The sequence below is a fragment of the Astatotilapia calliptera genome, chromosome 22 (genome assembly GCF_900246225.1).
Source record: "Astatotilapia calliptera chromosome 22, fAstCal1.2, whole genome shotgun sequence".
Lineage (NCBI taxonomy): Eukaryota > Metazoa > Chordata > Actinopteri > Cichliformes > Cichlidae > Astatotilapia > Astatotilapia calliptera.
Genome location: NC_039322.1, coordinates 16,490,721 through 16,506,287, shown reverse-complemented (window position 1 = coordinate 16,506,287; position 15,567 = coordinate 16,490,721). Strand labels below are relative to the sequence as shown.

At 37.9% G+C, this 15,567-nt stretch overlaps 2 protein-coding genes across 3 annotated transcripts; both read right to left on the bottom strand.

Moving 5' to 3' along the window:
- Nucleotides 1-3: 3 nt before the first annotated feature.
- Nucleotides 4-4,048, bottom strand: ggcta (gamma-glutamylcyclotransferase a). 2 transcript variants are annotated; one of them, XM_026155657.1, is made up of 5 exons: nt 3,822-4,048; nt 1,890-2,035; nt 1,656-1,788; nt 444-613; nt 4-347 (listed from the first exon to the last, which is right to left on the bottom strand). In XM_026155657.1, the coding sequence occupies exons 1-4, from the start codon at nt 3,939-3,941 to the stop codon at nt 458-460; spliced, it is 555 nt and encodes a 184-aa protein (XP_026011442.1). In that variant the 5' UTR covers nt 3,942-4,048; the 3' UTR covers nt 4-347; nt 444-457. The 2 variants fall into 2 exon arrangements, with proteins under 2 accessions (XP_026011442.1, XP_026011441.1); XM_026155656.1 differs by having other exon boundaries at nt 4-613.
- Nucleotides 4,049-9,822: 5,774 nt separating this feature from the next.
- On the bottom strand, nt 9,823-14,739 carry snrpd1 (small nuclear ribonucleoprotein D1 polypeptide). Its single transcript, XM_026157200.1, has 4 exons — nt 14,599-14,739; nt 13,964-14,040; nt 11,864-12,055; nt 9,823-10,062 (listed from the first exon to the last, which is right to left on the bottom strand). Exons 1-4 carry the CDS (start codon nt 14,610-14,612, stop codon nt 9,986-9,988), a joined length of 360 nt encoding a protein of 119 aa, XP_026012985.1. The 5' UTR covers nt 14,613-14,739; the 3' UTR covers nt 9,823-9,985.
- Between the last annotated feature and the right edge of the window lie 828 nt (nt 14,740-15,567).

The window sequence follows — 15,567 nt, the reverse complement described above, 5'->3', positions numbered from 1 at the left end:
GTCTTAAGGGTGTGTCATCAGTGTTTAATATACCCCAGAGGAACACTGTGGTAACAAGTGTCTGCGCTGCATATTTTTAGTCTTTGAAATGAAACACATTTTTCAACACAATCTATTTGCTCAGCGGTGATTAAGACGTGGTTTGTGCTGGGCTCAGCCAAACGTCTCGTTATTAAATTGCATGCATTATTAAGTTCTGTCCACACAGTGGTGCCACTTTCATAACATGAGAGTTATTTGTGAAACAAAAAACATTTTTCCCTGTCCTGTTAATTATATCTCAGTTTCAATCTTGTTATATAATGGTAATCATTTATAATCATGTTTGAGGTTAAAAGGTCCATAATCTGCAAAAAAAGAAAACAAAAAAGCGATAACTTCCTCACCACAGTTCCTCCACCAATTAGCTGCTTTATATCTCATTCTGGTGCATTTCTGCTCACTTTCATTTCCAAGTTCAGGAACCTGAATTTGAACTGTTTAATCTCAGGTTCGTGATCGTTGGGATTTGGTCCAGGATCGAGGGGCCGCTGTAGTTGTTGGTTTGAACGGCCTCCAGGCTCTTCTTGTACTCTACGGGGAGTCCGTGCTGCTCCGCGCCCAGACACACCACCTTACGTGAGGCACAGCGTGATGCATACATGAGCAGATATTATGTTAAATATTACGTTTTGTTTTTTGTTTAAAAAAAAAAAGAGAGATTTGTGTTGCAATGTACAGTAACACTCCCTGGCCACTTTATTAGGTACACATGTTCAGCTGCTAGTTAGTGCAATCTCTAATCGCCCACCAATCTCATGGAAGCAACTCTGTGCTTTTACAGATGTAGACATGGTTGAAGATCAGAACAGGAAATATAGGTGATTTCAGTGACTCTGAACGTGTCGTGTTGGTGACAGATGGTCTGCTGATCTGCGATTTTCCCACACAAGCATCTCTAGAGTTTACAGAGCATATTCTGCAAAAGAAGAAATTGAGACTCTCTGTGTGAAAATATCTTGTAGAGGTCAGAGGAGAATGAGGAAAATTAAACTTAATGAGTTGAACAACAGAAGGCTGGGAAAACTGTGGCTTGGTCTGATCAGTCTGGAGTTCTGCTGCAGTGTTCAGATGGTAGGATGAAAAATTAATGTAAACAACATGAAAGCATGGATCCATCCAGCCTTGTTTCAACAGTTCACGCTGGTACTAAGGGAGTGGGGGCTATTTTCTTTGCACACTTTGGCCTCTACTGAGCATTGTGTAATGCTACAGCCTACCTGAATATTGCTGCCTGAGTATGTCGCCTTTATAACCACACTGCAGCCATCTTCTGATGGCAGCTTCCAGTAGGATAAGACACCACGTCACAAAGCTCAAATCATGTCCACTCAAATGACATCCACAGTCACCAGATCTCAGTCCAGTAATGCACCTTTTGGATGTGCAGCTGACAAATGTGCAGCAACTGTGTGATGCTGTCCTGTCAATATAGAGTAAAATCTCTGATGAATGTTTCCAGCACCTTGTTGAATCTGTGCTATGAATAATTAAAGCAGCTCTGAAGAAAAAAAGGATGGTCCAACCTGGCGCTAGTAAGGTGTACCTAATAAAGTGGTGGGTGAGTGTATCTTATTTCATTGCATACTCTAAGAATCAGGGTGTTTTCCTTGCACCTGTTTGTATTGTGGCGAGGGAGGACAGGCGTGGAAGTTGTTCATCTGATACGTCCTGCAGAGCACGGTCCCGTTATCAGTCTCCACTGAGACCTCCAGTGGAGAGTATACACCAGCCTTCACTGCTTCCTGGCTAAAGAAGAACAAAAATTTAAAAAACAAAACAGTTGGTTAAAAGTACACAAATTAACTCAGAAATGGACCAATAGCTGCGTGTTCATGTGTGGCTCTCACTCATCAAGGCTTGAGAGGTGTTCGTTGTTCAAAGTCCAGATGACCCCCCACACTTCTGCGCCTGGATACGACTCAATGGTTGCCACGCCACCGTGCCAAGCATTGTCTATGTGTTCTTTCCACAGGCCAAAGTTCAGTTTGTAGTCCTATACACACACACACACACACACACACACACACACACACACACACACACACACAGAACAATGCCAGTCATTATGTGGAGATTTGCTACTTCTAATGCTCTTCATCTGAGTGGGAAACACTTTTCTTACCTTTAACATTATCTGCAGCTGGATACAAAGTAACAGCATTTCAACCAAGTCTCTTTGTTTTACTGTTATAATGTAAGAAGGGTGTTGTTTGTGATTTCAGCAGTGCCCCCCCCCCTCCCGTGAGCTTGTTTTGCTGTTATACCAGAGTCAAACTGCAGTACACCCGAGTCCTGTTATTACAGCTGGCACATCAGAGGAGGTAGAGCAGCAACCTTTATTTGGCCAATCTAAGATGCTAATGCAGGAGGGGGCTGACTCAGTTGTTTTCCATATCCTTCATTCCTTCAAGACTTTTGAGAAATAATAAATTGTCATTTAAACCACTCGTTGACAAAGGAGGGTTGAAAATAACTAGTAAATATCTCCCTCTTGGTACAAACGTGGTTAATGTTTAAATTTGTTTTTGCTAGCTAATGATCTGACACAAACAGGGGAGGTGCAACTCTCAGATGAACTCAGCTTCATCGGCAACCAGTCAAATCAATTATATAAACCACATTTAAAATTTTGGTATGATTTACGATAACTGTACTGTTTAATTTTCCATATAAACAAAAAGGAAGAAGGACTGCTACTGTTTACAGCTAGTGTATATAGTTTTTGATTTTATTATGAGCTCATCAATTTCCTATAGTTTTGAATTTTCTAATTCATTTGAATTTTTATTCAGTTTATTATTATTATTTTTTATTAGTTTCAGTGTCAGTTTTAGTCCTCCAGCATATGAAGGGCATGTGCTGGATAAACAGAATAAAAACAACTTTTTCAAAGCAGTTGGCTCACAGTCTTGTTGACATCCGAAGTCTCATCGGGCAAGGTGTGAATATAGATTTTTACCAAACTACAAACTACTCAAACTAGGGATATTTTCCACTATGCTTTCTGTATTATTACTTATTATTATTTAGTTAGTTTTCCAAGTTAAGCTTAAGTTTATTAATTTTTTCTACTTTTTATTATTGCTGAGCCAAAAAATGATTTCCAATGTTTCTTTGTCTTTATTACATGTAATATTTTTGCTTATGTTGATAAATGCCCTTATGACTCAGCATTATTGTACCTACTCTGCGTCCTACATTATAATCAATCTAGTTCTTTTTTTATACACACATATACTACAATTATTGCAATTTCCGATTCCCTTGTGTCCATATCTCTTTAAAAAATAATGTAAAAAAGACAGATTAAATTGATAAATTGAGGCTATATTAACCTCACACTGGAAAAACACCTGATTGTACCTTCTACCTAATACTGATTTGATATCATTCGTGAAACATTTTGGACAGGTTATAGACGCACAAATCACTTTTTGGACGACACCTCTGGCTAAAATACCCGAGGTCCAGCTGCGTTCACGTTGCCAGGGAACGAAGGTGATGTCAAAATCACTACACTGTGAACTTGGAGGTGTTCGTATTAACCACTAGAACAGTTAAGACAGAGATTAATACGTTAACAATTTAACACACCGCACAACCAAGCTAAAAATATGTTTATATTTAATGCAACCAAACAAGCCGTTTCATGGTCCCCGAATCTCTCATAATATCTAAATGTCACAAACTCGATAGCACATCATTGCCAATAGGTGGTTTACAGAAGCAATAATAAAGACTAAATACAATAATAATAAAGCTGTTTTTATTGTACACACCTTCAGGCGACCGGTCTTATAAAATGTCGCCGACGGGTTAGCCAGCTGTAGCCTTTCTTTCAATAAGTTGCTTCCGAAGGCGAAATACAGGAAGAAACCAGCGGCTCCCGACATCTCCATCTTACTTCGTGTGGCTCGAGACCAAACGGGCACGAGGAACCTCTATGCTTCTTGCAACCAATGTTGGTGTGCCGGAGGTGTCGGTTGCACCTGCTTGCCCGGTGGACTCGCGCAGAGCGCGCAGAATACGTAATTACGTAATATATATTTTAAATTTAATCTCATTCCAAGTTTAACAATCTCATACATAAACTCTATATGCTTATGTTATATTATGAATGCATTATTATATTATTATATATTATTTATATTTTAGAGTCGTTTTATTACTTCCGGTTCAAGTAACCCCTCTCAGACACACAAACAACCACGCCACTATATTTAATGTTAATTAATTGCATTAATTATTTTATTAATAGGACATCGCCATGTTTGTGTAACCTCTTACGTACAATTAGGTGTCTGGAAAACCGGTTTATCCTGAAATGGGTCAAAGGTCAACTATTATCAAATTTATTTATTTATTTTCACAGAAATGTACAACAATTATGGCAATCTCTACAAAGATTCTATTTTCCCAACACGAAATAGTATCAGAACAGGCTGAATTCCAACATATAGAAGATAGATAATGAACAGGAAGTACAAACAACAACAAATAAATAAATAAATAAAAACAGAATAAAAAAACAAAAAAAACAAATAAACAAAAAAACAAAAAACGTTATACCTTAGGGGATTTCTAGCAGATCTAGTTCAATAATCACATGATTCAGAACCAGAGCTTGTTGTCCATAAATTTAACAGATGAGAGGAAGAGGCAGAGTTCTTTGTGAAAAGTAAAAAAGGACGGCTTTATTTTCAGAAAACGACATTTGTGAATGAAGAATTTCCCCATAATAATTATTACATTTAAAACATTTTCAAGCTTCTTTTCTTTTCTTAGAGAACCAAAGATAATATCATTTTTAGAAAATTCAAGTAAGTTTGGAATCTTTGGAAAGTGCCAGTAGTGCACATCGTTCCAAGGGGCTTTACAGAATATACAATCATAAAATAAATGTTCTGTTGATTCAATATCCCCATCACAAAAAGAGCAAGAATTATTATCAATAGCAAAGCGACGTCTGAGAAATTCTTTGGAAGGGTAAATACCAGAAGGGATTTTGTATTGGACCTCCTTAACTTTGGGAGGAATGGGAAGTTTTAGGTAATTTTTTCTGATCTCTTTCTTTTGATCACCGGAGAACAGATGTGAGATGGAATTTGGATTGGATCTATAAGGGAAAAAAACATTAGTAAATAATTCCCTAATTTGGGAGGTTTTTAGACTGTTAGCTGTAATGTTATGCCCATTTACCAAGAGTTCAGAGAGGTCAGGGGATCTATAGTCAGGGTTTTGAAAAAGATTATATGCTGTACATAGAATGTTTTGAGGGATAGCCTTAGTAATGTTTTGAAATTCTTTGTTATTTATTTGCAGATTATAATTGGCTCAACTATTATCAAATCCAGACAGAAACACCTGGTTTAAGGAGTGTCAAGAGCATCTGGCTGCAGCCACTGTGGAGCTCCAAAGTAACCGGATACACGTGACCTCCACAGTAGCCGGAAGCACGTGACCTCCACAGAACAGATGAAGTATACAAAACAACAGAACATGAACACAAAAAGCCAAGAGTAAAAGAAAAAGGTAACAATTATAAGAATACACACAAAAATTCACATACATATATTGTTTTGAAAGCCTTTTTGTTGGTGGAGTCTGATATTGATTGTATGTACATTTCCACATCCTTAAAATAATGACAGAAATATGGTGTTTTGTTAGTAAACTTACATTTATGGATAAAAAATTTAGCTAAAAGTATTAACAACTTTATCATAAAAAACATTTATCATACTTCTTGGGGAACTTAAAGAAACAGAATAAAACATTTTCCCAACGTAAAGAAAACTTCCTTAAAATATGGACAATAACAAACCTGCTAAATTCCTTCCAGAATCTCTGTGTAAAAGAACAGTACCAAAAAAGATGTGTCACAGTTTCTGGATGATCCCCACAGAAAGTACAATTAGTATTTATGTCCCTTTTAAATTTTACCATGTAGTGACTGGCTGGATAACATTTATGTAGAATTTTAAATGAGACTTCTTTCACCTTATTTACAATCAAATATTTATGGGGGACCATCCAGACTGTCTTCCACTTGATATCTGGAACAAATCGGTTCCAATAAGATGTTATATATGGGAGAGAGACTATCTTCTTGGAATAAACTACGTATTCTCTTATTGCTGTTACCAAGTTCCTGTGAAAAGCAGATTTTTCCTATTGGTGACTCAGCTGGATCAGGGAGAGTGACTGAGGTAGAGATCAAGCTGTCAGTGTTTTTATATAACATTAAAGTCCCTGAGGGTATGGCACCAAGCACCATTGAGAATTCCTGAACACTAATTGGAAAATTATATAGTGCAATAAAGTCGTTGTAAGTAAGTAGTTGTCCCTCTTTACTAACCAGCTGAGCCACCAATAGGATCCCATTTTGGACCCAAGTTTCCAGGAAAAGTGATTTATTTTTCTATAAAATATCTCTGTTGTTCCAGATAAGGTATTTGTGAGGTGAGAAGTTGTGTTTATAAATGAGGGTCCACGCTAAGAGGACCTGCTTATGGAAGGATGAAAGCTTTACAGGGAGTTTCTCAACATTGTAATTACAATTTAAAATAAAATTAAAGCCACCAAAACGAGAGAAAATATAATATGGTATAAAGTTCCAGATAGAGGTAGGGTTTTTAAGAAAATGTTTAGCCCAATTAATCTTGAAAGTGTTATTTAAAGTAGAAAGGTCTAAGACGTTAAGCCCACCTGATTCGTACTTATTCATCACAACAGTTTTTCTAATATAATGCGTACGGTTTTTCCATATAAAATTAAAGAGCATACGGTCAATATCTTTACTAATTTTCTTATCCAGATGTAAGGAGAGTAATATTAGTTGCAAGAATTTGTGTGCAAAGTAAAAATAAATATGGTGAAATAGGACATCCTTGGCGAATAGCACGTTTCAGGTCAAATCTCGGGGTGGAGCCGTTAATCATTTTAATAGAACTATTGCCATTTGTGTATAAGGTTTTGACAGCTTTACAGAAAAACTTGCCAAAGCCAAATTTTTCCAAACAGGGGAAGATAAATTGATGTTCAATTGTATCAAAAGCCTTATAAAAATCCAGGAAGAGAATGAAGCTATTGTCAGGTACCAGATCAGAGTAATCAAGTAAATCCAAAACCAGTCTAATGTTATTAGAAATGTGTCTGTTTCTCATAAAGCCTGATTGTGTCTCATCAATAATTGTTTCCAAGACCTCTTTAATTCTGTTAGCAAGTATTGAAGCCATAACCTTATAGTCATTATTGAGCAGGGAGATGGGTCTCCAATTATCAATAAAAAGTAAGTCTTTGTTTGGTTTTGGAATAAGTGTTATGAGACCTTGAGTAAGAGAAGGAGGGAGGGTGTTATTCTCTATACTTTCTGTAAAAACCTGCAGTAAAAACAGAGCCAGGAGATTAGAAAATGATTTATAAAACTCTGCAGTCTGTGCAGAGATTTATTGGCCTTAAGTGCAGAAATGGAATTACAAACTTCCTCCACAGTCAGAGGGCTGTCACAATAACTTCTGTCTTCCACAACAATAGATTTTAGGTTTTTAATATTATTGAAAAATCCTGTTGAGACAGCCTCATTATATTTTGAGTTGTATAGTTTAGTATAGAATTCGGCACAGAAATGTGAAATTTCTCTAGGATTGTCAGAGACAGTGCTATTAATATTTAGTTGATGAATAGAGTTTGTTTTTGATCTGTATTTTTCAAGTCTGAAAAAGTAAGCAGAATTTTGTTTGCCCTCCTCCAGCCACCTCTTTCTGGATCTTATAAAAGCACCCTCAGCCTTGCGTCGATATAAATCGTCCAATTTATTTTGAAGTTCTAGTAAACTTAATTTATCTTCCTCTGAGATTTCTTCTGGGGACTTCTGGTAATAAGAGGCAATTCTGCTTATTACTACTTGTTCTTCAGCTTTCCTTAATTTAGCAATTTGACTCCCGTATCTTCTCAAGAATTTGCATGCTTCAAATTTAAAAAGTTCCCAATTGGTACAAAAGGACTTCTGTCTGTTAGCTTTGTTCCAATAATAAACAATTAATTTATTAATCTGCATGTTAACCATTTTATCTTTTAGTAAAGAATTATTTAACTTCCAATAAGAGAATTTATGAGGTATATTATCCAGTGTAAACATTTGGACGTTAATGTGAATTGCTCTATGATCAGTGAGGGGGGTGGCAAGTACATTAATGGTAATATTATCTTTATCAATACAGTCAGAAACAAGCCAAAAGTCAATACGTGATTGCCTGGATCCTGTCTTATTGCTCCAAGTAAAGATTATTGTGTCTGATTATTGAGCAGAGGTAGTGTCCTAAGGTGTCACAGTCAGAGTGTAACACATCCCCAGAAAAATAATTTTTAAGCGTGGCAACTCCAGCAGAACGCTCAGAGCCATGGGACAGACTTCATTACCCCATTGTGATTTCCAAAAATTTGTATCAGCAGGTGTGGAATGACTCTCTTGGAAAAAGCAAAAATCTGTTTTAAATTGTTTGGCAAACAAAAACAAAGCTTTGCGTTTACAGGTTTGTCCTAAACTCCTGGTATTAAGAGAAACAAGTGAAAAAGACAAAGTTATTAGAAAAAAGAAAGAGAAAAAGTAAGTTCTAAACCTCTACAGCTAAGAATATATCTATAGAATAAGGGGACCGGGTGCTGCACAATTTAGGTAGTAGAACAGTAAAAACCCTGAGTGACTAAGCTTATAAAAATACAGTATTTAACTATCTGCTATGGTTTAAATATAGCTTTTTTGGCTGCAGCCAGGTGCTCTTGGAAATATGCTTCCCTTAAATTTTATGCTTTTCCGGTGGAACCGACCCTAGCGCCCAACAGCAGTATTGCACCTTCAGGTACTTTGGAATTTGGTTTCAGTTTTTTATTTCTAAAACTAAATAAAATTCACTTCCATTTTATTCATAATTGCGGACACCAACACAAAATGTTTGCTGATATTACTTAATGTTAAGAGCTTAGCCTCCATATGTGTACCTAAATGTATTTTTACTTTCATTATTATTACCACCTACACACACAATGAACTGTACCCGCATACACACAATAACATGGACTGAACCACCACTCACAACCACTAGCACTTTATATAGCCTCTGTAGAAATTATCCACATATCTCACTTATCTTAACTGCACTACTGTATAAATAATCTTTCTGTACAATACGATAATTTTTAAATTACAACTTTATGACCTGCACAGTTCACACTTCTGTATATCTCATATTTCTGTAGTTTTCCATATTTATATCCTGTTCATAGCCTGTACATACTTATAGCATATTCATAACATACATCATACCGTGTACATTATAACATACCATAATAGACCCATTTCTGTAATATACTCACATATCTATGTTATTGCTAATATATATTGTAATATATCTATATCATGGCTAAAGCACTTCTGGATGGATGCAAACTGCATTTCGTTGCCTTGTACCTGTGACATGTGCAATGACAATAAAGTCGAATTCTATTCTATTCTAGTATTGGCAGCTGAAGATCAAAGTTTTAGATCCTTTTTTATTTAACATAAATTAGACAAAGTGTAAGACTGTGTGCTATTTTATAATAACATTCTTCAGATTTTGACCCCTCTCACAACATAACCTGTTGCGTTTTGAGCGCTTCAAATTCATTTTCTGTTAAAATCATGATCATTAACAAAGAAACTTTATTCAACCTTGTAAATAAAGAACAAAAGTTTAACCTGAACCCCTGTCACACAGGTATTGTAATAATGCACTGGAGTCAAGTTTATCCTCTTAATGAGGAACATTTTTAATGTACAAAATAATGAAAAACACACTGAAATTCACAAACGGTTTCCTTTGAGCAAATTGTGGGGAAAAAAAAAAAAAAAAAATTCCTGTACAAACAGTGGATGGTGAGATGCAGCTTTAAGGCCTTTGGATCATCTCCTTGGTCCACCCCGTCCTCTTCCTCTTCCTCTGCCACGTCCTCGTCCTCTGCCTCGCCCCCGTCCAGCCACTGAGAGGAGAGCAACAGATTTGTCACAAACATTCACCTACATGTGTTGAGTTGCTATGTTACTATAAACATAAGGCAGGTTGTTCTATGCGCAGTTTAAAAATCGAATCTGTGCTACCCTATTCAATTTAAATCTGAGCATTTATCCTGATTTACTTCTGGTTTTAGTAATGTTTAATATATTTAAAAGAAAGTGTAAACACATTGCTTTGAACAGGAGTAACATTTCTTTGAGCAGCAGCATCATTTCAGGGTCTCACATTGCGACTAAACACTGTTGCATGGCTCGAAAGTACAGTACGAGGAGTAAATATGAAGAACAAAACCAGGAGAACCAGTTTTCTGTCACATGTTTAAAGATGCACATGTATGTTGTTTAGTAGGGGTGGGGGAAAAAAATCGATACTGTGTAGCATCGTGATATTTTGTTTTCTAATAATGTATCGATACAGGGACAGCAGAAATCGATATTTTGTTACAAAAAAAGTTTTTGTGGACTCTGACTTCAGAGCATGTTGATCCTTTTTCTGAGCAAGAATAATATCGTATCGTGAGTTAAATATTGTGATAATATCATATCGTGGGATGTATGGTGATTCCCACCTCTATTGTTTAGTGTGGTAAATGGAAGATATTAGAGACTGAATAGAGACATGTCTGTGGTGAGTATAAACTCAGCCATACTGACCGGTGTTTGGTGTTTAACCCCCAATAAATCAATCATCCTTATATCTCCAATCTAATTTTATAAGTTTATCAGTATCAACTTTGTGTCTGGTCATCTCATGCTGTGAAGACAAACTCACACAAACCCTGCTGAAACGCACAACAGCGATAACTCAGCACGAATCAATTTCCATTTCTTAAGGTGACCGTATAACAGCCTGTATCTGACATTTTCTGGGCTTCATGCTCCCGTAACTACAGCAGGACAGAGTGTACAACAGGCCCGAGTACAAACAGGCCTATTAAAGATCACTTAGATACCACAATTTAAAACTGCATCAACTCTGAAAAACTTCCTATATACAAATTTAAAAAACACAGGCCCTGAAAATATAATTTTAATACTGCAGAAGTGAACAAATGTGATCACTGAAACAACCCTGAGCACCCAAGTGATTTCTAAGTGGGCTGTTTAACCACATGTTGATGTGGAAGAGACCAGGCAGAGGGGCTAAAAAAAATCTGATAGTACAATTTGCACTAAACAGATTTTAAAAAGACGCAGAAAGAGCTGCGAGCAATTAAAAACCTGCTGGAAACAGGTTGTGGGTGAGTGAGAGCTTCAGACGTGACAGAGGACATCAGTGGAAATGCTTCTGAGGCATTTTATGTTATTGTTACGATAGACGCACCAGTCATTGCTCGCACCAACTGTGACGTCAGCGCAGCACTGTTTTCATTTATGCTCACACTTTAGATGCGCATGAATAGCTACAATGTGTTCCTATATGCTTACACAACTCAGGGGAAAAAAAAACAAAAACAAACAAAACACACCACAGCTTCAGCAGCGGTATGGAAGAACTGTAAACATCAAACACAGCGATCGTGCATAAGGCCGCTACGCTCCCACACCCACAGCCCTCGTTTGCTTTTCTGCACAAAGCTTCCAGATTTAACTTTTCCAAAGGACATGAAAAGCTGCCGTACGGATACTGGTTCACGTGCCTGACCCTTTGTCCACATTCATGTAAAAAGTGTTGGGAAGTGACATTTATAAACCAGCCTGTGGGTACAAAAAACAAGCCTTTAAAGACAACAAAAAGAGCCAGGTGCACAGCAAACACTTCCTCACCTGCTTCTCGCTTCTTGGACTTGATCTTTGGCTCGATGTCGACCAACAAGGTGTCCAACGGGAGGCTGTCCGGCAGGATAAAATAGCGGATGTTGTTGCCACGGATACTCAGCGACTCCAGCTGAGTGGGTTCCCGGTTTTTCAGGGTCATTTTCACCGCCTTCAGGTGGGTGTTCATGCTCACGTCGACACCTACGGAAAGGAAAGGAAAGAAAAATCTGAAAACTGAATACAGTAGATGGAAGTAAGACTCTGAGTGAGTCCAAATGAGTGTAGAAACATCTGTTCCCAACTGTTCTGACTTCCATCCTCCATCTGTGTGCTCCAGTGTGGACAACTACAACTAAACTCTACTATATGAACATTATTATTATTTTACCTGCAATGTAACTGATGCCTTATGTTTATGGCTCAGTTGGTCTGACAAGCAGATAAAGAAAAAAAATGCAGTTTTAAGTCTTTCGGCTCAGATGCCCACTTTCTGTGTTCTGCACTGCATTTTTTGTCAGCCGTTCTCACGTCCCTCATCATTGTACATCATACAAGCACTTGTCTAAAGTCTGTCTTTTATCCAGTGGCTGTGAAGGTAGAAGCGAAGACTGTCATCACTGACACGGTTTAGACTAATGCTGAAATTATGGTTCAGACGTGGTGTGTTGGTTTTCCGTGGACAGCTCATATACCTGCAGAGTGTCTTGTCAGATGGGGGATGTGTCAAAGAAGGGTGTCTGTGGGCCACATGTGCTGATGATCAACCAGCCGACCGTGGAGAAGGGCGAAGTTATGACATAAACACCTGAAGTGTCAAAACTGTGGAAAGTATAATCTCACACCCTACCATCCCAGCACACACTGAGCTTCGCAGAGCACGCCTTCTTCCAACTATTAGATACGTTTACAGAATCAACTGACTGCCTTTGCAAAATTGTATTTATATCATTCACACAAACCCTCCTTACAATCAGCACGATTATCAACACATTGTTTTGCTGACTCCTATTCCACCACTAGATGTCACTGAAACAAAGCTGTGAATGAATGAACCCACTTTCAAGTGGGTCAGTACTGGTTCTCTGCTTCATTTGCACATCACTACTTTGTTGTGTTTCTCCCATTCCTGGTGAACGCCGCTGTTACTTCCTTACCTGTTGGAACCCACACAGCATCAGCTATGTTGACCACTGTGCAGTTTGGATTATGGAGGGCTGCACTGGAGCACATTTAATAGACATGTCACACAGTACACTGAGTAACCAAAAGCTAACCGTTTTATCTGAGAGTTCTGCGGGAAATCTTTCTAGGTCCTACAACACTTATGCTGTGTGTGGTGCAGTATGTGTTAATTACAGTGCAGTCATGTCCCAACGTTTCATACGCAGTGCCAGCTGATAGAAACAAATAAAATATCTTCGGTTACATCTCTTTACTGAGGTTAGATTTTTTTTTTTTTTAAACTGTGTTTTTCCACTTCCTCCTTTGACCATTCCCCCTCTTCCATTTTGATAATTTCTACAATCTCCCTCCAGGAATTCACTGACATTTGTAAATCCTTATACTGATGCTATGATTATTCTTTTATTAAGAAATTAAAAAAACAGCAGTGAAAAAGTACAATGCACAGGAGGACTTGATAGTGTTTTCTCACTGAAGTATCACTGGGACATTAAAGGGAATACACAAGCATATGAAGACTATGGAACAAACTTCACTTTTTATGATGCTCACTGTATTTACCAACAGAGGGAGCTGGGAAAGTTGCATTCAGCTAAAACCAGTTTATTGATCTTTAAAATTATTAATTGCAAACCTGGGACCTGCATACTTCGTTTATATTTATATTTAAGTGAGCTATATATAAACATTTCCCAGCATTTCCACAGGACTCTAGCTTTAGGAAGAATTGGGTGCTGGCTTGAAAATGAGCCTTACTGGCCACCGTTACATTAAAATTCTGAGCATTACTTTGAAACGCCTGAACTACAGCATTCTTAGCGGAATGAATTGGCTTAGAGTGGCAGCACAACTAATGAAAGCGGTAAGGAGGTGAGCCCAACACCTGTTTAATACCTGTTTAATAAATCACCTCCAGCTGAGTCTTACCTGTGATGGTGCCGTGGACCTGAGTGCCGTTCTTCAGCTCGATGGTAACAGTCTCATGGCTGAGCTTCATCAAAAACCTGTGGGCATCGTGGAAGAAGATGAACATCTATGTTTGAGTTCAGCCTGGAAATGAACCAAAAACTAGCCTCAAGCTAGCTACTAGCTGCATAGCTTTCACCTGCAAAACAAAACCACCCCTGGAGTGAGACGACCTTATGAAAACCCGCTGAAACCCTCCAGAGTTAACCGCCATAACTAAAATAAATACTGGACTAGCTTTATGCTCCTGCTACTACACATTTAGGCTACGTTTATTTCGTTCGCTGAGTAGCAGCTTAACCGAGGCCGGACCTACGAGTCTGCTAACGTCCACGAACCAAAGTACGTTTAAAAATCGTCGATGCATGCAGCTAATTCCAACTACCGAGCATGAGTTAACACTACAGGTGTAGTTTAACTGTGAATGCGATCACTCTAACTCCGGACAGCCTCCATTCATTCGGCCCGACGCTTCCCGCTCATATCTTATCCTCCTCTTCTTCGCTTTCTATCTAAACCCATCCAGCCGCAACGCCTTCACTTCATCATCCCACGTTCACTCGTTCGTTAAATGGCGCATTCCAGACTCCGCTTACCTGACTAGTTTCATGATGGTGATGGACTGTAGAGACAAATCCTCCACCAAAGAGAAAAATTGCAGCGATCGGGTGAAAACACACACAGGCCGCTGTGGTAACAATTACGTTTGACTCGCGCACTTACGACGTCATTAAAGGAGCGACGGCGATGAAGAAGAAGACACGCTGCACGACAACACTGCCGCCTACTGGTGGAAGAATAAACAGCGTTTTGAACTTATGCTCCGAATCTAACAAATATTTGGATTTATTGAACTTTAAAGAAAATATTTAATAGAAGGAATGCGTATATACATTTTATTATAATATATGTTGTCAAAGTGTCAACATTAGTAAACTATAACGACAGTAAAAACTTACTGTGTGTAAACTAAATAACAAATAATCAGAAAACGCTACAATATAGTGCAAACGTCTTGAGATATCCTTTCTACTTTGCTAGGAAAATGGATCTTCTTGACAGACATCCTTCCAGTGAAAAAGATTTCTGATAAGACTGACCAGTAGGTCTATGAACTGAAGAGCCAGATGCATTCCTGAGCTGTAAATAAAAACTGAAAGACCTTCAGAAAGCCTCAAGAACAGAGATCAAGAAGTTTGGCTGCTTAAAAGCAAAATATAAAGACAGCAAGGGGTGACTCAAGTCTTTTGCACAGTGCTGTGTCTTGTTTAAGTCTTTGGCAGTTTGGTCGTACTTAGTGAGGCTGAGATGCCGCATTGGATTTGTGCTGTAATAGCTGCATATCTAAAAATTTTCCTCCTGACAGATTACAGAAATAAATCGTGAAACTAATCAAACTGAACATTTTACACAATGAAAACAAATTAAAATAAGGAAAGCCTTCCCAAACCCCAAATCAATTTTAAAAAAAAGTAATAAAAACAAAAATCTAACACTTCTGTTCTCCTGATGTGCAGCTGTGTTAAGTTTTTTAAATAAATGCAGTCTAAACCTAAAGATAATGG